Source organism: Saccopteryx leptura, chromosome 7 (assembly GCF_036850995.1).
Source record: "Saccopteryx leptura isolate mSacLep1 chromosome 7, mSacLep1_pri_phased_curated, whole genome shotgun sequence".
In the NCBI taxonomy this organism is placed as follows: domain Eukaryota; kingdom Metazoa; phylum Chordata; class Mammalia; order Chiroptera; family Emballonuridae; genus Saccopteryx; species Saccopteryx leptura.
Genome location: NC_089509.1, coordinates 95,265,833 through 95,291,508, shown reverse-complemented (window position 1 = coordinate 95,291,508; position 25,676 = coordinate 95,265,833). Strand labels below are relative to the sequence as shown.

The 25,676-nt window shown below is 39.6% G+C and overlaps 2 protein-coding genes across 7 annotated transcripts in view; one reads left to right on the top strand and one right to left on the bottom strand.

Moving 5' to 3' along the window:
- Positions 1–25,676, top strand: part of ACADL (acyl-CoA dehydrogenase long chain) — a 711,748-nt gene that overhangs the window by 352,475 nt on the left and 333,597 nt on the right. The window lies entirely within an intron of this gene.
- UNC80 (unc-80 homolog, NALCN channel complex subunit) overlaps positions 1–25,676 on the bottom strand; it is a 200,524-nt gene that overhangs the window by 156,366 nt on the left and 18,482 nt on the right. For all 6 annotated transcript variants that reach the window (XM_066346738.1, XM_066346740.1, XM_066346741.1 and 3 more), the window contains exons 8-11: positions 5,300–5,561; positions 4,077–4,211; positions 1,099–1,315; positions 278–418 (exon numbers count right to left, since the gene is read on the bottom strand). In XM_066346738.1, the coding sequence (XP_066202835.1) occupies positions 278–418; positions 1,099–1,315; positions 4,077–4,211; positions 5,300–5,561 (755 nt within the window). The remainder of the gene's footprint in view (positions 1–277; positions 419–1,098; positions 1,316–4,076; positions 4,212–5,299; positions 5,562–25,676) is intronic.

Genomic DNA, 25,676 nt, shown 5'->3' with positions numbered 1-25,676 from the left:
GTGTAGTGGGTCTATGATCTTTGAAAACAAAGATGAATGGCTTGCCCTTGCTTTTCTCTGAGACATATGGTATTCATAGCGGGCTGCTCAATAGCTCTTGCTGCTAAGGAAATGCGAAGAAAGGCTCACAAGTAAATTACTAAGCAACAGAATACATGAATGCACGTTTTCAGAAAGCACAAGGAGCCAGATTACAATGAAAATGAAACATGGAGGAAAAACAGGAAACAAGAAAAGGAACCTGAAGTCCCGCCTGCAGGCACTGCCTCCGACCCACCTTCCTTGACGGTGTTTTCTCCGTGGCTGTTGGAGTGGTCTGGCAGGTCGCTCATGAGGGTGTGATGAGAGTGTGAGTGCCTGGCACTCAAGCTCTCCATCTCCGTGGCCGCGTCCGAACTGCCCCGCCGGGTGAATTTCCCTGAGGTGGACAAGAGTGCCGCGAGAAGGTTTTAACTCCTGCAAGATGCTCTGCTGAGATTCTGTCTTTTGAAAGGATGGCAGTGAGAGGGAGGGGGAACCAGGAAGCATGTGAGGCACAGAGAGCATGACTTGAACTGGCCTTGGGAACACACAAGGTCAAGGTGATGGATGAAGTTTCCTGTGAGAAGGTCAGCCCCAATCTAAGCCAACTGTCAGAAACCATCTGGTGGGCCCCGGCTAGCTGACAGCTCTTCATCTGAAGCTGGCCTTCTTTCTATGCCGTCCAGAAAGAAAGAAAAAATAATGTTTCTTTCTTTTCTTTACTCTTTCCTTTTTAGCATTCAAATTAAATTAAAGTCTGTCTTTGGATTCACAATGAAAGCTAATGCCTATGACCCTCTAAGGCTATGATTCCACATCTAGAGTATTTAAGAAATAGGGCCATCACCTGTCTAATTATACAAGATTTAATTAATTCGATTATCTGCATTTCTTTGGCTGTCAAGACACAGCACTATTTTATACTGTGAAGCTCAAATTGGGCTCAAATAAAATTTGGGCCCAAATTTCTTAACTAAAGTAGTCAAAGAAGAGGCAGTTTTTCCCGGGGAGCCCCACGGCCAGATTGCTCAACAGGCCACTAAGCTCTGCCCAATTTCGGAAGGTCCTTGCGGTCACCTAAAATGGTGGTCTGCCAGCCTCCTTTCTCAATGCCTCGCCTGTCTTCTCCAAGCCCAGAGAAGCTTCCGAAGGAGAAGGTGCTGCGGGTGGGGGACACATCGAGGTGGTCCTCGTGCAGCAGGAACGGCACCCCCATTCGCCGCGGCCTCCGCTTCCCCGTGTGGTGCAGCGGGATGGAGCCTTTCCTCTCCCGGTCCTCTTTGCGGCTCTTGAACTAGGAGGGTGAGAGGTGAAAGGTTAGGCACAGGGCAAAGGAGAGGTTCCAGTGTGCTTCCCAAGAGGTTCCAGGCCCCGCAGTAAAATACAGGCAATGTTCCAGGAAGAGGGGATCCAGAAGGTCAAGGAATATTATACAATAGAGATGGATCAATTTCTACAATGTGCTTCAAGAGTGAAAGAAAGGAAGGCAAAGGTAAACATGTTGTCTAGGTCTTTTTGCGGGGTTGGGTTAGACGAGTGCTTTTCAAAGTGGGGTACCTGGGCCAGCCACATCAAGGTCATCTGGGAAATTATTAGATACGCAAATTCTCAGGTTCAACCCAGACAAATTGGGTCAGAAACTCAGCAGGTGAGGCTCAGCAAGGTGTGTTTTCATAAACCTTGTAGGTGATACTGATGCATGGTAAAATTTGAGAACCACTGGGTGAGCATAGGATCCCCAGTCACCACATGGACCAGGAAGAATTTTCTGTTCCTTTTTTTTTTTTTTTTGGTATTTTTATGAATTGAGAAGCCCAGAGGCAGAGATAGACTCCTGCATGCACCCAACTGGGATCCACCCGGCATGCCCACTAGGGGGCAATGCTCTTCCCATCTGGGGTGTTGCTCCATTGCAATCAGAGCCATTCTAGCACCTGAGGTGTAGGCCATGGAGCCATCTTCAGCACCCAGGCCAACTTTGCTCCAATGGAGCCTTGGCTGCGGGAGGGGAAGAGAGAGACAGAGAAAGGAGAGGGGGAGGGGTGGAGAAGCAGATGGGCGCTTCTCCTGTGTGCCCTGGCTGGGAATTGAACCCAGGACTTCCACACGCCCGGCCAATGCTCTACCACTGAGCCAACCGGAGAGGGCCTTCTGTTCCACTTTTAAGATCCAGATCAATTGTTTCAGCCAGACAATTTGAAATGTGTGCTTCTGTTCATAAGGAGAGTCAAAGGAGATGCAGAGCATGCACTCATACAAACCCATTATTGCTGCCAGTCAAGTTCAAGGTCCAGTATAAATACAAGTTTAAAATTGTTTGGGAAGCTTTTACAATATACCAATGACTGGGCCTAACCCTCAGCAATTCTGAATTAATTGATCTGGGGTCAAGACTGGGCACTTGAACTTTTAAAAGCTCCCAAGAAATTCTCATGTGCAGTCAGTACTGAAAGCCCCTTTTTTCCTCTAGAATGATATTATAGACATTTTTAGAAAAACAATGGCCATTACCTATTACTGCATTATCAATGAAGGTGGATATGGCTTCTTTCTTAGCAATATTTTGAGCTCATAGGTAAGAAAATAATGTTCTCTGTTATTCATCAATATAACATCATTTTGAAAAATAGAAAATGAAGCCACCACACATATATTATTCTATACAATTATGTATTTTTTTTATGACAGAGACAGAGAGAAAGATAGAGATAGGGACAGATAGGAAGAGACAGACAAGAAGAAAGAGAGATGAGAAGCATTAATTCTTTGTTGCGGCTCCTTAGTTGTTCATTGATTGTTTTCTCCTATGTCCCTTGACCGGGGGGCTACAGCAGCCCGAGTGACCCCTTGCTCAAGCCAGCAACCATGGGTTTAAGCTGGTGAGCTGTGCTCAAACCAGATGAGCCTGTGCGTAAGCCAGTGATCTTGGGGGTTTGAACCTGGGTCTTCTGCATCTCAGTCCAATGCTCTATCTACTGCACCACCACCTGGTCATGCCATATTATGTATTTTCTATTTGATTGGCTCCAAATACTTATAAAAAAAGAGAGGTGGAGTTTGGACTTTTACAAACTACGTAAGGTTTCTCATGTTTCATCTCTCTTTCTCTCTCTTTTTCACTCTCTTTCTCTGAGAATAATAATTACATTCATGGAGTACTTATTAAACACTGGTCACAGTAAAGACTCTACAGACATTATCTCACTTAATTCTCATAACTTTTTGAGGTAAGTATAATATGCACCCAATTTACAGATGAAGAAACTGATATATGGTTTTGTAAACCAACCATATCATTTAGAAAACTGATACATATCATTTGGCCAGTATCACACAGCTTTGAAAGTGGCAGAGTTAGAATTTGAACTCTAATCAACTGACTCTCAAGTTGCTCTTAATCCTTTGCATTAAAAGACACCATCTTTAATTTCTCATCTATAGGCTTCTAACTCCTCGTAGTAGCTTAAGAAATGTTCATTGAATGGAAACCTACACTGTACCTTACTCATGAGGAGAAATTGTAACAGTAGTAAATCTAATATTCTGTTATAAGTATTTTTTACTTTATTAACAAAGCTTGGTTGGTTTGTTATCTTTAAAACATAGATGACTGCAACAATAAATGTTCCCTGATGGTTCCACCACTCCAAGAAATGCATGAAGACCTGGTTTCTTACGTGCAAAATGGGGAGAATAAGGATCTTATTTGGATGAAACAAGAGCTATTTACTACATAAAGTACTTGATAAAAAGAGATGAACCATACAAGTATACGTTAACATAATTGCTTATCACAAAACACCTCTACCATCACACTACTGAAAGCATGATACATACATCATCGAGACTGAGCTTTGTAACAACACTTAGAATGGGTGGCACAGTCATGCACAAAGAGGGATTTGTCCAAGGTCATGTTGCAATTGGGAGCTGACTTCTGTTCCCTGAGGTCTCTTTCCCATCCTGCCCCAGGCTGCAGTATAATCAGAAGCACTTCATCCCCCAATGATTTTTTTTATTACCAAAATATCAAAAGCATAAGTGGCTCTACTCACCTTCTTAAATATGTTCATGCCAAGGTCGGAAGAAAGATCTGGTACTGCAGACCTACGCAGATTGGTCAACGAGACCTTAGAAAAGGCCTCAGGACTGAGAGATTTTTCTTCTTCATTACACTTCATGGTGAGATCCTTAATAGACAAAGGTAGACTTAATGATCAGGACTTTTGGCTTTATATCCAAATATTTTTTCTTACTGAGATGTCATTTTTAATAGGAATATGCCTTCTGTGTTGATATCATGAAATATTTAACTTGTACCCAGACTTTCAGAATCCAGATCCTGCTCCTGAGGTGATATGATTCATATGAACTGTAACTTCTGTTTGGAATTCTCAACAATGAGACTGTGATGATCAGAAAAGATAAGAAAAGAGGAAGAGGATAGGTATCTTTTTTCTTTTTATTAAAAAATGTGATTTTTCCATTCAATGATTCACCAAAGGAGATATTTACATTGGGCAGAATCAGCTGCTACTAAAATAAAGTATATTTCCTTTTCTGCCTGATGTTGTATTCATCGCTCATGTTTATTTTGAGAATGTGCAGACATTTCTCAGACACAGCCAATTCACAATTAAGTAAACCCAAACAACTGGAACATACTGCTAATCACATTTTTCTCTAAATATTAAACATGTGGTGCTGATGAGGAAGAGAGGCAGAATAAGTGTTCAAATAAAAAAATGATTTTCAGGGGATGTTATAACATTAATATACAATCAGTTCATTACTCCAATCATCTATAATAAATAACAAGACTACATATCAAAAAACAATATTCCTAATGATGTCATTGAGGCACTGGATAATTTTGACTTATGCAAAAGAGGTTAAAATATATTCAGTAAAACTCTAATGTCACGCATTTTATGATATCGGTAATCAACAGATTTATATGAGAACTTTTTGTGTTATGTTGTGTTTTCATTATCTAAAACCCAATTTTCCACTATTCTGGATCAACAGAGGCTTGCCCTAGATTAGTGTGTACAAAAGGCATTCAGATGGCAGTTCTCTGAATGGTAAGTTAAATGCTAAAGAGCAGTGAAAGGATCCAGCAGTAAAAGATGGAAAGAAAGGGATAACAACATCACAGTCGTCCATCAACCAAATAATCAATACTGCAATAAGTAAGAGCTAGATGCACAGAAGAAAAAGAGAGTCTGTTATGACCAAGGTTGTTGATTCAAATGACAATGGACCAAGTCTCTCTTACTTGGGTTTTGTGGGTATTCACCAGTGAGGGAGTTGCTGCCACCATTGAGCTACTCCTGGGTCTGGGCAGGAGAGGAATATCCGGTTCTGGGGGCTTTTCTGGCTTCTCTTCCAACATGTGTCGCAGCCTTTGTAGATAGTACATCAGAGACCACTGAGTGCCTTCCTCAGACCAATGGGGCTGAAGTAGGCAGCGAAGAACAGCAACATCAAAGTAGGTGGCATAGCGGGACCTTTGGCATGGAGGTATCACAAGAGAGACCCTGTTTCCAAAGGCAGAAAGATGATTATATTGGTAGCCATACATTCCAATAAAGGGTACAGGGCTTATTGTTCTGCTTCCTCATTTGTTCATTTATTCATTCACTTATCTTTTGACTGGTTTATGCTAATATCCTCCTGACTGGTTTCATCCCACTTCTGTTAGACACTACCTGAAGTACAGACATTGGAGAGAGGTAGAAATTATTCAGGCAAGGTTGAGGATGGGGCAGGAGAGTGAATGGCATTTCAGTCAGGCAACAATGCTTACAAAAGTACAGAGTTTTAAGGCATCATGAATTTGGGGTGGATAAGAGAGAATCACAGGTAATTGATAAAGCTGCTTAGTAATTTGGGTGGTAGACAAAGATGAGAATCTATAGACACAGATGTAGCTGAGATCACGAGTTTCTTTTATTAAACTATGCTATCAACTTTGACTTTTAGCTCGATAGAAGTGGGAATGATGTCTGTGTACTTCATTGGGCTATTGTAATTTCAACTGTGATAATATTATGTAAGAAAAACAAGGAAACTGCAAAGTACTAAGCAAACTGAAGTCTACTAGGAAGAAAATGAAATTATTTTGAAAACTCAATTTATAAGTCTATGTAAGATAGCAATACTAATTTAAAAAAATCTTGAGATCTCAAGGTTATGGAATTCTATTATTTAATTTAAACACATGACATATTTATTACTTAGTTTTCAATTTAATCATACTACAAAATAGTGTTAAGCGATCATTATATTCAGGGCAATATATTATCTTAGGGGATATGAAACTAAGTTTAACTTCCTTGCCTTGAGGAACATATGGTTCTGTGAAAATGATAGACAATAAATAGCAAATTATAAATTTAGAATTTCTAGGATCCAATATGTAATCTTAAATCTAAACTGAACTGCCACGTATAATTTCTTCCTGTTAGATAATACAAAAGTAAAATTTTTGTACCCTGCTATCAACTAGTAAATGGTGCTAATCACACATGACGAGTGTAAGCACAAAATGCAGCCACATAAAATAAGAAAGATTTTCCTAAACTTCCTAGACCCACATTTTTTAAATTGAAGATTATAACCCATTATTGGTTATATAAGAGATTAATTCAAAGAATATGACTGCTATTAAAATGTTAACTAGAACAAAACCCAAGAGATGCAACAAATTGAATAAGAATTTGTATGGTTGGTGAAACTGGTGTTTCACCTCACATCGTTGTCATGAGTTCTGGGTCCTTGAAAAAGATTTCATTTTTAGCTGAGAGATGGAAAAAAGAGGTTGGCTCTCCAGAATTACATCAAGAATTTTTTAGGAGACTTACAGACAAAAGCAGCTTCTTGGGTGGCAGTAAAATGGTAGCTCATAGATGTCCACACCCAAAAAGGGATGAATTTGTTATATACAGCCAAGTGGCACATGATAATTGTAGGGCCAGTAGTCACGGCCATCACAGCTGCCAGGCAGGTGCAGGTACAGGTTCACATTTGATTTAGATAGATGGTAGAGAAACAATGGAGCCAAGAAATGGTGGGCCATTACCTTTATTCTAGCCTCGCAACCAACTGGCAAGTAAATACACAGTGGAAAAACACTTCCCTTTCCATTCAGGGCTCCCAAAGACACTGACTTTCTTCTAGTTTTTCTAGAATCAAAGGCCCCCACCAGTTCAGTGGAGCTCACAAAGCCCCTCGCCTCTGTTCCCCTTCAGCACACCGCCATTTTGGCTGCTTCTTCCCTTCAAAATCGCGGCCTCTTTCTCTTAAAATTTTTGGCGCAACAACCCCTCCTCCAGCACACATTAGCATAACCAAGCCCCTTCCCAAGCAGAAAGGTAATTAGCAGTATCACCTGACAGCATCATTATGTGGGCAGGAACCATTTTTAACAATAAAAGTGAGCAAAACCAAATAACACAAATTTTATAAACTTATTTGCCCAACAGTAACCCAGGGGGCTTGGAGCCACCCATGATTTGTTAAAGCTGTATAATCCAAAGCAATAAACAACCTAATAAGCCCTTTTATCAGTGCGAGAATATTCTCTTCAGGTGATAGGGGCCCACTTCCCCCAGGGTGAACTAGTTTGCTTCCTAAGATGGCGTCTGTCACTTAAAACCCTGTATCATTCTGCCTAACATGAGTGAAATGTATTTCTTACTGTCAGTTGAAGTAGAGTTCAACTATATAAACCCAGACCAAGTCTGGTGCCCTGTGAATCATTTCCATAACCTTTCTGCCTCCCTTTCAAAGCACATGTTGCACTTCACTGTTTCTACTCTCAATAGTACCACTGTCTGGCCTGTGCAAGGGCAACTGCCTATGGATACCGTGTTTTTGAATGTCAATATTTTGTAGTCTAATATGCTTGAATATTTTAGTTGACAAGTAGCAAACTAAGTATGTTAAATTCCAATCACATTTGGTGCTACACTACTAATTATTTAACTGAGTTGACAGTCACATGAAGAAGAGAAGCTTTCTACAATTGGCCATGTTCCTATGTATGTTATGCTAAAGTTCATCCCTTTTCCAAGGTACTAGACCACTTTGAACATCAGCTGCATGGCAACTTTCAATCCATCAAAAGCCCCATAGATTACCCTTCTAACTATTTCTCATCAACTCCACAGACACCAACATTTTTCAGGTATCCTCCTAGTCTCATTGCTTTTTCTCTCCTTTCCCCACTTTTCTCCTCAAACCCTCCAAAAAACTGGAAATTCCAACCTTCAAATCACATACAGTGGTGCCTTGAGATACGAGCAGACCAACATATGAAATTTTTTTTTTTTTTTAATATACGAGCTGCAACTCGGTCCGTATTTTTGTTTGAGATCCAAGCGAAATTCCAAGATGTGAGTCATAATTCGGGAAGCTGCTGCTAGTTGACATGTTGGCGCACGGGTCCAGTATCAGCAGCACAACACCAGTATCTCGTTCTTTCTCACGTAACCCGCAGAATCAAGTTGAATCTCTTGTGCTGTACTTGTTCTTTCATTATTTTTGCATTTTTTACTAACTTTTTTTGTGTGCTATTATGGGGCCAAAGAAAGTGAGTGTAAAGGACAGTGGAGAGAAGAAGAAGAGAAAGATATCAATAGAAGTAAAGCAAAAAATAATAGAAAAACATGAGCATGGTGTACGAGTGATTGAATTGGCAAGGCTGTACAACCGCAATACATCTACAATTTGTACCATTCTTACCCAAAAGGATGCCATCAAAAGTGCAAATCCAGTGAAAGGAACTACAATTCTGTTTCAATTAAGGACAAATATCTATGAAGAAATGGAGAAGCTTCTGCTGGTGTGGGTTAAAGAGAAAGAGCTGGCAGGAGATACAGTGATGGAGACTCTAATATGCGAAAAGGCATGTATTATTTACGGTGACTTGAAGAAGAAAGAACCATCAATCTCAAAAGAGGCAGCAGAAGATACATTTAAGGCACAGCTGGTTTGAAAATTTCAAGAAGAGATCTGGCATCCACTCGGTGGTGAGGCATGGTGAAGCTGCGAGTGCTGATGTTAAGGCAGCTAAGGAGTACATCGCAAGTTTTGCTGCGCTTATCACAAAGGAGGGCTACATCCCCCAACAAGTGTTCAACTGTGACGAAACAAGATTGTTTTGGAAAAAAATGCCCTGGAGGACTTTCATCACCGCAGAGGAAAAGAGGTTGCCAAGCCATAAACCCATGAAGGACCTTCTGACCGTTGCATTGTGTGCAAATGCTGGTGGTGAGTGTAAAATAAAGCCACTGCTAGTGTATCATTCCAAAAATCCTTGAGCCTTTAAGACTCACAAGATTCTTAAAGAAAATCTGCAGGTTATGTGGCGCACCAATGCTAGGGCACGGGTTACACGGCAGTCTTTTATTGAATGAGCAAATCTCATCTTTGGCCCTGAAGTGAAGAAATATCTTCAAGAAAATAAACTCCCAATGAAAGCATTACTAATCTTTGATAATGCTCCAGCCCACCCACCTGGTCTTGAAGATGACATTCTTGATGAGTTCAAATTTGTGAAAGTCCTTACCTCTCACCCAACATGACTTCAATCTTGCAACCTATGGATCAGCAGGTCATTTCCAACTTTAAAAAATTTTACACGAAGCACTTGTTCTGCCACTGCTTTGAGGTGACTGAGAATTCAAATCTAACCTTCGAGAGTTTTGGAAAGATCACTACAACATCGTGATATGTTTATGCATTATTGACTTGGCATGGCAAGAGGTTACAAGAAGAACCTTGAACTCGGCATGGAAAAAGTTATGGCCTGATGTTGTTGCAGATAGGGACTTTGAAGGATTCGAACCAGAGACTGAGACATGGGTAGAAGCACTGGAGGAGATTGTGTCCCTCAGAAAGTTGATGGGTCTGGAGGTAGATGAGGGTGATGTAAACAAGCTCATCGAGGAACATGAGGAGGAACTCTCAACTGAGGAGTTGAAGGAGCTACAGATGATGCAACATACGGAGCTTCTGCAAGAGATTAGTAGTGAGGAGGAGGTAGAGTCGGAGGAAGTGATTTCTACAAGTGAAATTAAAGACATGCTGGCAATGTAGGAGAAGCTTTCAAGTTTCATTGAAAAGAAACACCCAGAAAAAGTTTCAACTGGTCGTGCTTCAGCACTTTTTAATGACACTTGTTTGCCACATTTCTGTAACATTTTAAAAGGCAGGCAAAAGTAAACCTCTTTGGATAGATTTTTATTCAAAAGTCCAGTAAGTGAAAGTGCAGCCAAAAAGGCAAAAACAGGAGATGATTAAATGAAAAATATGTAATGTTAAGCTTAGGTTAAGTTTAAAGTTAAGAAAGTGCATTTTTTTACAATTAAGTTTTTGTGGTTTCATTTTAAGTAAAGAAAGTGCAGTTTTAGTTCTGTTTAAAGTAAAGAAAATGCAGTTTTAGTTTACATTTAGTGTTAAGAAAGTGCAGTTTTAGTTTACATGTCTACAGTGCCTGCATCCCTTCCTCCCTCCCTCCTCCTCCGCCATTCACCTCTGTTAGCCACACTCATCTGTTTCCAAGGTAAGAATACAGTACTAACTAACACTTTTTTCTTTTATTTCATATATTTCGTTTTGCATTGGTAAAGTATACATGTGTGTTTCTTAATTAAAAACATGTCTTTTTTATAATTTAGGATGGTTTGGGGACGTTTCACAGGGCTGGAATGGATTAAATCTATTTCAGTTATTTTAAATGGGAGAAATTTGTTTGATATACTAGTTGACTGACTTACGAGCTTGGTTATGGAACAAATTAAACTCATATCTCAAGGTACCGCTGTAATTGGTTCTCCTAGAAACCAACCTCCAGTGAATTCCAAATGTCACTATTAACATAACAAAAGACCTTATCACTTTCATCACTTAAGAAATGCTAAGGGTGTTAGAAGCTCTTGCCACTTTCTTTTAGAAACTTGCACAAAAGCTAAATATATATTTCTTATTATTAATTACAGTATCATAAATTCCAACCAAAATTCCAAAGGGATTTATGACTTTTAAAAAAACATTTTTATTGATTGATTTTATAGAGAGGAAAGGAGAGAGAAAAAGAGAGAGAAACAACAGTTTGTTGTTCCACTTATTTATGCATTCCTTGATTGACTCTTACATGTGCCTGACCAGATATTGAACCTGCAACTTTGAAGCATCAGGTTGATGCTCCAACTAACTGAGCTACTCAGCCAGGGGCCATACTTTCCTTGTTCATTGATTGCTTTCTTATATGTCCCTGGACCAGGAGACTCCAGTTGAACCACTGACCCCTTGCTCAAGCCAACGAACTTGGGCTCAAGCCAGCGACCTTGGGCTCAAACCAGCAACCATGGGGTCATGTTTATGACCCCATGTTCAAGCTGGTAAACCCATGTTCAAGCTGGTGTTTATCTCTTATAAATCAATAAGACTGTTCTGAAATTTAACTAGATGAATGAATAAAAATTTGAGAGTAATTAAGAAAGGTTTTAACAAACAAACAAATAAAAAACAGAGAGCAAAGAATATAAATTGCCAAATGTTAATGTGTTTATTTAGGAATCTACAAATATCAATGGTATAAAATGTGGAGCTACAAAAGACCTAAATATTTACAAGAATTAAATATAAAAAAGATCATGTGTCAAATTAATACAAAGCTTTATTTGTCAATATATAATATTGCCATAATTGACTTATTCCTCAGAAAAATTTAATTTGGTCTATCTTTTTTTTTTAAGTGAGAGGAGGGGAGCTAGAATGACAGTCTCCTGCATGCACCTGCATTGGGGATCCACCCAGCAACCCTCATCTGAGGCCAATGCTCAAATCTACTGAGCTACCCTCAGTGCCTAGTGACCATGCTCGAATCAATCTGTTGGCTGTGGAAGGGGAAGATGGAGAGAAAGGAGAGAGGGATGAGGAGAAAAGCAGAAGGTCAGTTCTCATGTGTGCCCTGACCAGGGATCAACCCAAGACATCCACATGCCTAGCTGATGCTCTATCCATGAGCCAACTGGCCAGGGCCTAATTAGGTCTATCTTAAATTAGCATATTTTATTCCTCAAATAAAATCAAGACAGATTATGATTTAAATGCCAAAATATGCAGCTATTATAGTACTAGAAATACATTTTGGCTACATTTTATAATCATGGAGTAGAGAAAAACTTTATAACAATCTAATGGCCTCAAATTTAAAACAATACAAATGCCCATCAACAGGTGAATATGAAATAGGGTGTGTGGCAGAACATCTGCAATTCATAAAAGTTACAGGAATAGTCAAGAAGTAAGACCACACCCCTATTACACTTATGGTTCAGAGAAGGCAGAGAGCAGCTCCATCCAACACAGTGACTGGTTTCACCTAAAAGTAACCCCTGGCCTCATTGTATGTTCGTTGTCATATATTACTGTGCAAAATGACACACACCCTGCTGCCATAATCGGAAACAGAAAGCCTATATAAGAGCACAACATGGCCAGTGGAGCTCCTCTGAGAAATCTCTGTCTCTTTTCTATCCCTGAATATTTCTCTCCCTCATTGAATACCTTACACCCTTAGCCTCATTAAATAAACTTCAATAAAGGAAGCAAATTCCCCTGAAGGGCGGCTGCTCTGTCCATGGAGCAGCCCATTCTCTGTCTCACTGCTGCACTAATAAACACACTTTTACTTTAAACTCTATGCTGGCTTGACTTGGAATTCTTTCCTGCATGAAGCCCAGAACCTACAGTGGGTCTTGGACCCTTGGGTCCCAACTCCTGGAACACACGCATGAGATGGATAAACAAACTGGCACATCTCTTCACTGGACTACTACTGAGCAATAAAAAACAGAAGACTATTGATAGATGCAAAATTATGCTGAGTTAAATAAACTGCCCCCCAAAGTGTATGTTTTTATTAATATAAAATTTTAGAAAACTTCAAATCCATCTAAGTGACAGAAAGCATATCAGTGGTTGCCTGTGGATGGGGAAGGAGTAGGATAAGGAAGGGGAAAATTACAAAGGGGCACAAACAAACTTTTGGAGAGTGATGAACATATCTGTTATCTCGACTGTGGAGATGGTTTCAAGAGTGTATACAACGAGCCTGACCAGGCAATAGTGCAGTAGATAGAGCATCAGCCTAGGATGTTGAGGAACTGTCAGTCTGGGACACTAAGGAACCAGGTTCAAAACCCTGAGGTCACTGGCTTGAGCAGGGGCTCACCAGCAGGAGCGTAGGTCACTGGCTTGAGCATGGGATTATAGACATGACCCTAGGGTCACTGGCTTGAGCCCAAAGGTTGCTGGCTTGAGTCCAGGGTTACTGGCTTGAGCAAGAGGTCACTGGCTCAGCTGGAGTCCCTCCCCCTTCAAGGCACATTTGAGAAAGCAATCAATGAACAACTAAGGTGCCATGACAAACAATTGATGCTTCTCATCTCTCCCTTCCTGTCTGCCTGTCTCTCTCTCTCTATTTCAAAAAAGAAAAAAAAAGAGTGTATACAACAATATATAATAAGGCAGAGAGTGATTGTAGCTGAAGCACTGGAGTTTTACTTAATTTTGACTTTCAATAGACAAGTATTTATGCTATAATTTCAATGGTAACCATATAATAGTAATAGAGAGTTTCCTTTCAGTAGAAGAAAAATGGAGATTAGAGAAAACTCATTAATCAATTAATAGGCAGAGAAGAAAGAAAAAGATAAATAAACATGGGAAGCAGAGTAAATAAAAAGACCTAAATAAAATAAAATGGAAGATATAAATCCAAGATGGCAGTTATCAAAATAAATACTGAATAGATTAGAAGATGGCAGCAGAGTAGGCAGATGCACAGATGCCCAGCTCTCACTACCAAACTGGAATACAAATCAATTTAGGAAAAATCAGTGTGAAAAATCTACTCTGAACTACAAGAACAGCTCTCAAAAACCAAGGAGCAAAGAAGAAGCCACAACAAACCTGGTAGGGAGCGACTGAATCTCACCTGGTTACAGGAACGAAGGGGAGGGGGAGGCTGAGAGCCCAGAGGGAATCTCACCTCAGGGAAAAGAGCAAAAAATACTGCTCACAGCCACATGCCTGGTGACCAGGGAGCAAGGTGTGTTGAAAAGACCAGCTTATCTCCCAAGTGGAAAGGACAGAGAGAGGGACAGACTGTGAGGGGCTAGGAATGCAGGAGATGAACTAAAAAAGCTGACTCATCTGTGCTGGAGGTGGCCATAGCTGGGGGAGGGACTGAACCCTCCATAAAACAGTACTGAATTGCTTCCGGATCAGAGATTGCCAGACATCTCTCCAGCTCCAATCAGCGCAACAAGACACAGCTGAAAACAAGAAGTGGGGAGGAGGGGCAGTAACTCAGGTCTCCATGGAGATCTGAGATACACCTCCCCTTACTGAAGCTGAGAAAACACCCTGCCCCCAGAGAGATTAGTTGGCTGAAGAGGCCTTCAGAGTCTCAGGTTACACCCATCACATTCCTGGATACAGTTTCAAGGAAGCCCACTGCTGAGATCAATAAACAAGACTATTACCTGTTAAGAAAACAAATCAAAACTTCAAAGCTGCCCAAATCCGAAAGTGGATTACAAATAATAGCTGATACCAACCCAAGAAGACCTAGAAATAACACAACTGAAAACTGGAGGCAGACAACACCAAGCCTAGACTCAACCAACTCTACAAATAAAACACCCAAACACAATGAGAAGACAAAAAAGTGCAATCCAAATGAAACCACAAGAGATACAGGAGATGAACTGAGTGATATGGAAATAATCAAACTTCCAGATGTGGAGTTCAAAATAATGATTGTAAGGATGCTTAGGGATCTTAGAACAACAATGGATGGTCATTATGAACACCTAAATAAAGAAATAGCAAGTATAAAAAAGAATCAGTCAGAGATGACAAATACAATATCAGAAATGAAGACCACAATGGAAGGAATTAAAAACAGGACAGACAGAGCTGAGGATCGAATCAGCGAGTTGGAGGACAACTGGAATGAAGGTAAGAAAACAGAGAAGAAAAAAGAAAAGAGACTCAAAAAGTCTGAGGAAACTCTTAGAGAGCTCTGTGACAACATGAAGAGAAATAACATCTGCATCATAGGGGTTCCTGAAGAAGAAGAGAAAGAACAAGGGATAGAGACTTTGTTCAATCATATCATAGCTGAAAAATTTTCTAAATTAATGCAGGAGAAACTCTCACAAGTTCAAGAAGCACAGAGGACTCCATTAAAAAGAAACCCAAAGAAACCTACACCAAGACACATCATAATTAAAATACCAAAGCTAAGCAATAAAGAGAAAATATTAAAAGCTGCAAGAGAAAAAAAGCTATCACCTACAAAGGAGCCCCCATAAGGATGACATCTGACTTCTCAACAGAAACACTTGAGGCCAGAAGGGAATGGCAATAAATATTCAAAGCAATGCAGAACAAGAACCTATAACCAAGACTACTTTATCCAGCAAGGCTATCGTTTAAAATCAAAGGAGAAATAAAAAGCTTCCCAGACAAAAAACAACTCAAAGAATTCATTACAACCAAACCAATGCTGCAGGAAATGTTAAGGGGCCTGTTGTAAACAGATCAAAGTGGGAAAAGAATATAGCAAAAAAGGAATATAGCTTTAAAGAATAAAATGGCAATAAACAACTACATATCAATAATAACCATAAATGTAAATGGATTAAATGATCCAATCAAAAGACATAGGGTAGCTGTGTGGATAAGAAAACAGGACCCGTACATATGCTGTCTACAAGAGATACGCATAGATTGAAGGTAAAAGGATGGAAAAAAACATTTCATGCAAATGGAAATGAAAAAAAAGCTGGGATAGCAATACTTATTTCAGACAAAGTAGACTTTAAAACAAAGGATATAGTAAGAGATAAAGAAGGCCACTACATAATGATAAAGGAAGTAATCCAACAGGAAGATATAACTATTATAAATATCTATGCACCTAATATAGGAGCACCTAAATATATAGAGCAGACTTTGATGGATTTAAAGGGTGAGATCAACAGCAATACTATAATAGTAGGGGATTTCAATACTCCACTAACATCACTAGATAGATCCTCAAGAAAGAAAATTAACAAAGAAACAGCAGACTTATTGGAAACACTAGATCAACTCGATTTAATAGATATCTTCAGAACCTTTCACCCTAAAGCAGCAAAATATACATTCTTTTCAAGTGCTCATGGTACATTCTCTAGGATAGACCACATGTTAGGGCACAAAAGTGGTCTCAACAAATTTAAGAAGATTGAAATCATATCAAGCACTTTCTCTGATCACAACAGCATGAAACTAGAAATGAACCACAACAGAAAAGCTTAAAAATTCTCAAACACATGGAAACTAAATAGCAGGTTGTTAAATAACAAATGGATTAAAAATGAGATCAAAGAAGATATAAAAAAATTCCTAGAAATGAATAACAATTAGCATACAACAACTTAAAACTTATGGGACACAGCAAAAGCAGTACTGAGAGGGAAGTTCATAGCACTACAGGCACACTTTAAGAAGCTAGAAAAAGCTTAAATAAACAACTTAACCCTGCATCTAAAATAACTAGAAAAAGAACAGCAAGTAAAGCACAAATGTAGTAGAAGGAAGGAAATAATAAAGATCAGGGCAGAAATAAATGACATAGAAGCTAAAGAAACAATACAGAGGATCAATGAAACTAGGAGCTGGTTCTTTGAAAAGGTAAACAACATTGATGAACCTTTAACTAGACTCACCAAGAAAAAGAGAGAGAGGACTCAAATAAATAAAATTAGAAATGAGAGTGGAGAAATAACAACTGACAAAACAGAAATAAAAATATTGTAAGAAAATACTATGAAGAACTGTATGCCAAAAAACCAGACAACCTAGATGAAATGGACAAATTCCTTGAAACATACAATCTTCCAAAAATCAATCTGGAAGAATCAGAAAACCTAAACAGACCGATTACACCAAATGAGATAGAAACAGTTATCAAATAACTCCCAACAAAGAAAAGTCCAGGGCCCGATGGCTTCACAATTGAATTCTACCAAATATTGAAAGAAGAACTAACTCCTATTCTTCTCAAACTATTTCAAAAAATTCAAGAGGAAGGAAGACTTCCAAGCTCCTTTTATGAGGCGAGCATAATTCTGATTCCAAAACCAGGCAAAGACAACACAAAGAAAGAAAATTATAGGCCAATATCTCTAATGAATATAAATGCTAAAATCCTCAACAAAATATTAGCAAACCGGATCCAACAATATATGGAAAAAATCATACACCATGATCAAGTGGGATTTATTCTGGGGAGGCAAGGCTGGTACAATATTCGTAAATCAATCAATGTGATTCATCACATAAACAAAAAGAAGGAGAAAAACCATATGATAATTTCAATAGATGCAGAAAAAACATTTGATAAAATCCAGCACCCATTCATGATCAAAACTCTCAGCAAAGTGGGAATACAGGGAACATACCTCAACATGATAAAAGCCATCTATGAGAAACCCACAGCCAACATCATACTCAATGGGCAAAAATTAAAAGCAATCCCCTTAAGATCAGGAACAAGGCAGGGGTGCCCCCTTTCACCACTCTTATTTAACATGGTCCTGGAAGTCCTAGCCACAGCAATCAGACAACAAGAAGAAATAAAAGGCATTCAAGTTGGAAAAGAAGAAGTAAAACTATCATTATTTGCAGATGATATGATATTGTATATAGAAAACCCTAAAGTCTCAGTCAGTAAACTACTGGACCTGATAAATGAATTCAGCAAAGTGGCAGGATATAAAATCAATACTCAGAAATCAGAGGCATTTTTATACGCCAACAATGAACAGTCAGAAAGAGAAATTAAGGAAACAATCCCCTTCACAATTACAACCAAAACAATAAAGTACCTAGGAGTAAACTTAACCAAGGATACTAAAGACTTGTACTCGGAAAATTACAAAGCATTGATAAAAGAAATCAAGGAAGATACAAACAAGTGGAAGCATATACTGTGCTCATGGTTAGGAAGAATAAACATCATTAATATGTCAATATTACCCAAAGCAATCTATAAATTCAATGCAATACCAATTAAAATACCAATGAAATACTTCAAAGTTATAGATCACATATTCCAAAAATTTATATGGAACCAAAAAAGAACACGAATAGCCTCAGCAATCTTAAAAAAGAAGAATAAAGTGGGAGGTATCACACTTCCTGATATCAAGTTATACTACAAGGCCATTGTACTCAAAACAGCCTGGTACTGGCATAAGAACAGGCATATAGATCAATGGAACAGAACAGAGAACCCAGAAATAAACCCACAGTTCTATGGACAACTGATATTTGACAAAGGAGGTAAGGAAATACAATGGAGTCAAGACAGCCTCTTTAACAAATGGTTAAAATTGTTGGGAAAATTGGACAGCTACCTGCAAAAAAATGAAACTAGATCACCAGCTTACATCACTCACAAAAATAAACTCAAAATGGATAAAAGACTTAAATGTAGGCCGTGAAACCATAAGCATCTTAAAAGAAAACATAGGCAGTAAGCTCTCTGACATCGCTCGGAGCAATATATTTGCTGATTTATCTCCATGGGGAAGTGAAATAAAAGACAGGATAAACAAAGGGGACTATATCAAACTAAAAAGCTTTTGCACAGCTAAATACAACAAGAACAGAATAAAAAGACAAACTACACAATGGGAGAACATATTTGACAATACGTCTGATAAGGGGTTAATAACTAAAATTTATAAAGAACTTGTAAATCTCAACACCAGGAAGACGAACAATCCAATCCAAAAGTGGGCAAAAGAAATGAATAGACTCTTCTCCAAAGAGGACATACAGATGGCCAATAGGCATATGAAAAAATGCTCAACATCACTAATCATTAGAGAAATGCAAATTAAAACCTCAATGAGATATCACCTCACACCAGTCAGAATGGCGTTCATCAACAAAACAACACAGAATAAGTGCTGGCGAGGATGTGGAGAAAAGGGAACCCTCCTGCACTGTTGGTGGGAATGCAGACTGGTGCAGCCACTGTGGAAAACAGTATGGAGATTCCTCAAAAAACTAAAAATTGAACTGCCTTTTGACCCAGCTATCCCACTTTTAGGAATATACCCCAAGAACACCGTAGAACGGCTCCAAAAGGAGAAATGCACCCCCATGTTTGTGGCAGCATTGTTCACAATAGCGAAGATCTGGAAACAGCCCAAGTGTCCGTCAGAGGACGAGTGGATTAAAAAGCTTTGGTATATACATACTATGGAATACTACTCAGCCATAAGAAATGATGAAATTTGGTCATTTACAATAATATGGATGGACCCTGATAACGTTATACAGAGTGAAATAAGTAAATCAGAAAAAAACTAAGAACTATATGAATCCATACATAGATGGGACATAAAAATGACACTCAGAGACATGAACAAGAATGTGATGGCAACGGGGGTTTGGGGGGAGGGGGGAGGGGGCATGGGGCAAGGAAGGAGAGAGGGGTTGGGGGAGGGGAGGGGCACAAAGAAAACCAGATAGAAGGTGACAGAAGAGAATTTGACTTTGGGGGAGGGGTATACAGCAAAATCAAATGTCAAAATAATCTGGAGATGTTTTCTCTCAACATATATACCTTGATTTATCAATGTCACTGCATTAAATTTAATTTAAAAATAAATAAATAGTGAATAAATACACTAATAAGATAAAAATTATTACACTGAATTATTTTTATATACTATATATAGATATATATACTTTTATACAAATCTGTCTCATTATTTCCTGATGATGTTATGCCTGTTTTTTCACAGTATTTTATTCTCTAACTTTTCATTATGTAATCATTTTAATAAAAAAGCTGAGTCTTAGAATTTTGTGCATTGTTGAGTTTTCATAAGAAGCATAAGGGCTAGATTCAAAATCAAGTTTCCCATCTGGGCAGGATATCTTTTATTTGCCTCCAACCCCTGCTCCCTGACTCCATTCACTCTCTACCCTTCTCCACCTCCTTGTCCTGGAAAATTTGTCCTGCAGACTCTCCCTTGGGGTCCCCTGCGACTGGCTGCTGGTTGAAGCTGGCAAAAGGAGGTTCCCAGAGGAGAGTGAAAGGCAGAAGGACCAGGAATTTTTTCACAAGGCTCCACCCTCCCAGAGATTTTTCCAGGGATGGCACTGTGATCTAGGGCTGACAAGAACTGTGACCACGGATGGTCACAGCTCTTCCTAATCACTCTCTTCATAGAGTTCTCCACAACTGCTCCCTTCCTTTGCTCCTTCAGGCCTTAAGCTGGTACGCCTCCCTCAGGCCCTATATACCTGATACTTAGCAAATTGTACTAGTTCTGTCCAAACCTTTGTAAACAAGCTGTATAGAGTCAAAGCACAGTGGACTTTTTGAACACCTTTGAGAATCCAATATGGGTCACTGTCAGCCATGACAGTTATGTCAAGTGCTCTGTTAGACTGATGTAGTGGGGTGGAATGGGAATGTCCCTATGAGAGGCCCAAAACGCCCAAACCACAAGTCTGGACTCTTGGATAAAAACTCCATCTGGACACTGATATAATTGGGACCTCCATCCCTTGTAGACTGTAAGAACTCAGAGTTCTGACCACCCAGTGCTGGAGCTTGGCTGTACCACAGGTAATGTTTAGAGTACCTGGACTCCCACTTCACCCATGTATGCTGTCACTATAGCTGCCTGGCTTGAGACTGACACTTACTGATCCACTTATAAACACTGCTAGTGTCCAGACTTGGTGCCAGAGGCTCATTCTGCTTACAGCGTAAGCTCTCCTTCTCTGTGTGTAATCCGCAGGTAATTCTATTACTTTATTGGAGAGGTCTACCCCAATAAACCTGGCCTTGTGGAAAGACACAAAGACGTGTGAGTGACTCCTTTTGGGATGCTCCTTTGCTCATGCGTTTTAATCTCTTCACAAATTACCCAAGTGTGACTTGTTTCCTGACTGATTATATCCTGAATCCCAGTTTGAAGGAAAATAACCTTGATTCTCATTTCTACCAATTCCGTAAGTGGCCTTTACCACTCCTCACTGCCACCTACCCACGCCCACCCCACTTTTAAAAATGGATGAACTGGCCTGACCTGTGGTGGTGCAATGGATAAAGCGTCAACCTGGAAATGCTGAGGTTGCCGGTTCGAAACCCTGGGCTTGCCTGGTCAAGGCACATATGGGAGTTGATGCTTCCTGCTCCTCCCCCCTTCTCTCTCTCTCTCTGTCTCTCTCTCCTCTCTCTCTATCTCTCTGTCTCACTCTCCTCTCTAAAAAAAAAATGAATAAATAAAAAAAAAATGGATGAACTGACTCCTTTCAGCCCGTGTTTTATATCTGGAAAACAGGATTTAAAAAAATAATAAAAATATACTCTTGGATTTAGAAAGAAAAGACAAAGTCTGAGGCTGGCTGGCTACCTGCTGGGTAATTTTAGGTTCCTCCAGTATTTGTGACAATCACCTGACTTATTATGAGAGCCTGTGAACACTTTGTTTTCTTGAATAAATAAGCTGCTGTGATTCAGGCAGATATTAGTAATTCAACAGAATTATTTATCCCCCATTGTCCTAGCTGTCTTTACCCTTTACTTTCTGCCCTGCACCTCAGTGCCCCCAAATAGTTCTGGCTAGTAATTTAGACTGAGGAGTTCCATAAACTATATCAAATCCCTAGAGTAGTGTTCCATGTAATGAGATGCCAATGGATTACTTCCATGAGAACCCCAAGGGGGACAAGGAGGACAAGATTGTTTAAAATGAAGACTCTGGATTTATTAAACAGACTTGTGGGGAATAGAACCCAGAAATCTTTATTTCATTTATTTTTATTTTTACTTTTTAAGACTTTATTTATTTTGGAAAGAAGAGAGAGTGATAAAGAGAGAGAGAGAAGGGGCCCTGGCTGGTTGGCTCAGTGGTAGAGTGTCAGCCTGGCATGCAGGAGTCCCAGGTTCGATTCCCAGCCAGGGCACACAGGAGAGGCACCCATCTGCTTCTCCACCCCTCCCCCTCTCCTTCCTCTCTGTCTCTCTCTTCCCCTCCCGCAGCCAAGGCTCCACTGGAGCAAAGTTTGCCTGGGTGCTGAGGATGGCTCTGTGGCCTCTGCCTCAGGTGCTAGAATGGCTCTGATTGCGGCAGAGCGATGCTCCAAGATGGGCAGAGCATCGCCCCCTAGTGGGCATGCCAGGTGGATCCCGGTCGGGCGCATGCGGGAGTCTGTCTGACTGCTTCCCCATTTCCAGCTTTGGAAAAATACAAAAAAAAAAAAAAAAGAAAAAAAAAGAAAAAGAGAAAGAGAGAAGGGGGGAGAGGAGCAGGAAGCATCAACTCCTATGTGCCTTGGCCAGACAAGCCCAGGGTTTCAAACCAGCAACCTCAGCATTCCAGGTTGATACTTTATTCATTGCGCCACCACAGGTCAGGCCAAAAATCTTTATTTTAAACAATACCTCTAGGTAATGAAAATTAAAATACATACTCCTAGTAACATTAGAGCACAAATGACCTAGAGAGACATGTAATGCATGACTTTGTACTTTTAAGCCAACGTCCAAAACAATTCTCATGTGGAAACACTAACTGGAATGATAGATATGTTGACATTTCTGTCCGTGAGAGTGCCAGATGACTGTATTTATGTCTTTCTCAGCACACAAATTTATTTATTTACATGTAAGTAATTACTAACTGTCCAGTTGAGTTCCGTAGTCAGTAACCACTTCCTAACTGTTCATATCAGTTCAGTGATGACGGACAGCACAGTAGCAAGACTCCACCAATATAAGGCTGCGATCAGACACTAAAACCCTGTCTGTAACTTCAATAATCAAAATTTGTAAGCAAATTTACATTTCAATTGCTTAATATTTAAAGAGACTCCATTTGAAACAATAATGAAGTTAAAGGGCATTTTGTAGCAAATATTTATAACCTTCATTTTAAGTGTTATTCAAACACTAGTTCATTTGACCTAAAATGTAAGCTCTACTGGGCTGTATAGTCAATAAAAAACTAAAATGATCAATATATATATTTATTTCATTTAGGACAGCATTATCAAATGTAGTCAACATTTCACTAAGCAATCAATAAAAGTTATTTTTGTTCATGTTAACCAACTAATTAACATGTGAGACAAAAATTTTAAAAACTGGATAAAGATGGTATGAGGAAAGTTTATTGTATTATATGATATAAGTGTCCTTTCCTACTCTAATATACTATAATTTTGTAAGTCCTTTGATATAAAAAATGAAAACTAAAAATTTTATTCTAAATGATATAAATTAATGCTGCTTTTATCTACCTGATGACCTCATGGATAATTTTTTAAATATTTTATACCTTTTAAATTTTTATATGTTATAATTAGCATATATTTTTATATGCCTAGAACAAATAACATATTGTGACCAAAACCAAAAAAACAAGAAACTTCAAAATACTGTTGAAAAAGGTCAGAATTGCTTCAGTCTATTTTCCAAGTAACTATGGCTGCAGAAAGCCAGGTTATTATGAATTAGGGTTGGAGAAGCTTTTAGAGGGCATCCAAGGAAGAAAAGAACTCAGGAAATAATCTACTGAAGCAGAGAACTGTGGAAATCAGTCTTGACCCTATGCAGCATTTAACAAAGCAGAAATTAAGTCTGTGTAGATGGTAATTAAAGATGAAATCTCACATTAATTTTAACAAACTGGCTACCTGGTCACTGATTGCAGAGTTCGGGGAAGAACGTGTTCAGTTCAGTCAAGGTCAGGGCAAAAGAGATGAGAAATTGGATTTGTTTCATGTGAGCAAACAGCTTTTATTCCGAGAATATTTGCATTGCTTTGTTATTTAAGTTTTCATTTCTGATTAATACATGAACTCCTCCAATAAAGATAAATTAACATTAGCATTATCTATAAGGTCTGCCTTGTGCATCATTTCCATGGCAACCATCCACTGCAGCTAAGAAGGGAACAGACCTAATTCTTTTTTTTTCTTTTTTTTTTTTTAGCCAGAGAGATTGAGATAGAGAGAGACAGAGGGAGAAACAGATGGAGACAGACAGGCAGGAAGGGAGAGAAATGAGAAGCATCAATTCTTCATTGTGGCTCCTCAGTTGTTCAATGATTGCTTTCTCATTTGTACCTTGACTGGGGAGCTACAGCAAAGCAAGTGACCCTTTGCTCAAGCCAGCAACCTTGGGTTCAAGCCAGCTACTTTTGGGTTCAAGCCAGTGACCATGGGGTCAGGTCTATGATTCCATGCTCAAGCCAGTGACCCCATACACAAACCAGGTGAGCCCATGCTCAAGCTGGCAACCTCAGGGCTTGAACCTGGGTCTTCTGTGTCCCAGTCTGATGCTCTATCCACTGTGCCACTGCCCGGTCAGTCCCTAATTCATTCTCCTAAAGTGTCACCAATTTACAAAGAATCCACACAAACGTGCTGTGAGCGACTATGTGCATATATGTGTCAGAGAATGCATATATATGTAGATATTTAAGTGTGACAATATCAAAGATGGGAAAAACAATGTCCTTCCACAAAAAGAAAACCTGGGAAATTATAGTTGACTATGACTTTCAGGCAATCAGACTGGAAACATTAACACTTAAATTTATCAAAGAAAAGAAATATTACTTGCTATTTATATTTGCAAATTTCCAATGCTTATTATTGTTGAGAAAAATAATCTAAGAAATATAAGCTACTGCCTATTATGTAACCTTAAGATTTCATCCTGACATTGTTTTTAATAAATTTTAAAAGTCACAAAGAAACATAATATTTGAGGTAAGAAATTCCTTACACTTAAATAAAACTTTTTATAGCCCGGTCAGAGCACACAGGAGAAGCGACCACCTGCTTCTCTACCCCTCCCCTTCTGCCTTCTTTCTAGCTCTCTCTTCCCCTCCCACAGCCAGGGCTCCACTGGAGTAAGTTGGCCCTGGCACTGAGGACGGCTCCATGTCCTCCACCTCAGGCACTAGAAAGGCTCAGGTTGCAACTGAGCAAGGCTCACAATGAGCAGAGCATTGCCCCCTAGTGGGCTTGCTGGGTGGATCCTGGTCAGACACATGCAGGAGTCTATCTCTCTGTCTACCTGCTTCTCACTTAAGAAAAGTACAAAATCCTGGCCGGTTGGCTCAGTGGTAGAGCGTCGGCCTGGCGTGCAGGAGTCCTGGGTTCGATTCCCGGCCAGGGCACACAGGAGAAGTGCCTATCTGCTTCTCTACCCCTCCCCCTCTCCTTCCTCTCTGTCTTTCTCTTCCCCTCCCACAGCCAAGGCTCCACTGGAGCAAAGTTGGCCCAGGCGCTGAGGATGGCTCCATGGCCTCTGCCTCAGGTGCTAGAATGGCTCTGGTTGCAACAGAGCAACGCCCCAGATGGGCAGAGCATCGCCCCCTGGTGGGCATGCCGGGTGGATCCCAGTGGGGCGCATGCGGGAGTCTGTCTGACTGCTTCCCCTTTTCCAACTTCAGAAAAATACAAAAAAAAAAAATTAAAAAAACCCCAAAAACCCTTCCTGGAATTTGTGCAGAACAAAATTAGTAAAGAAGGAATATGAA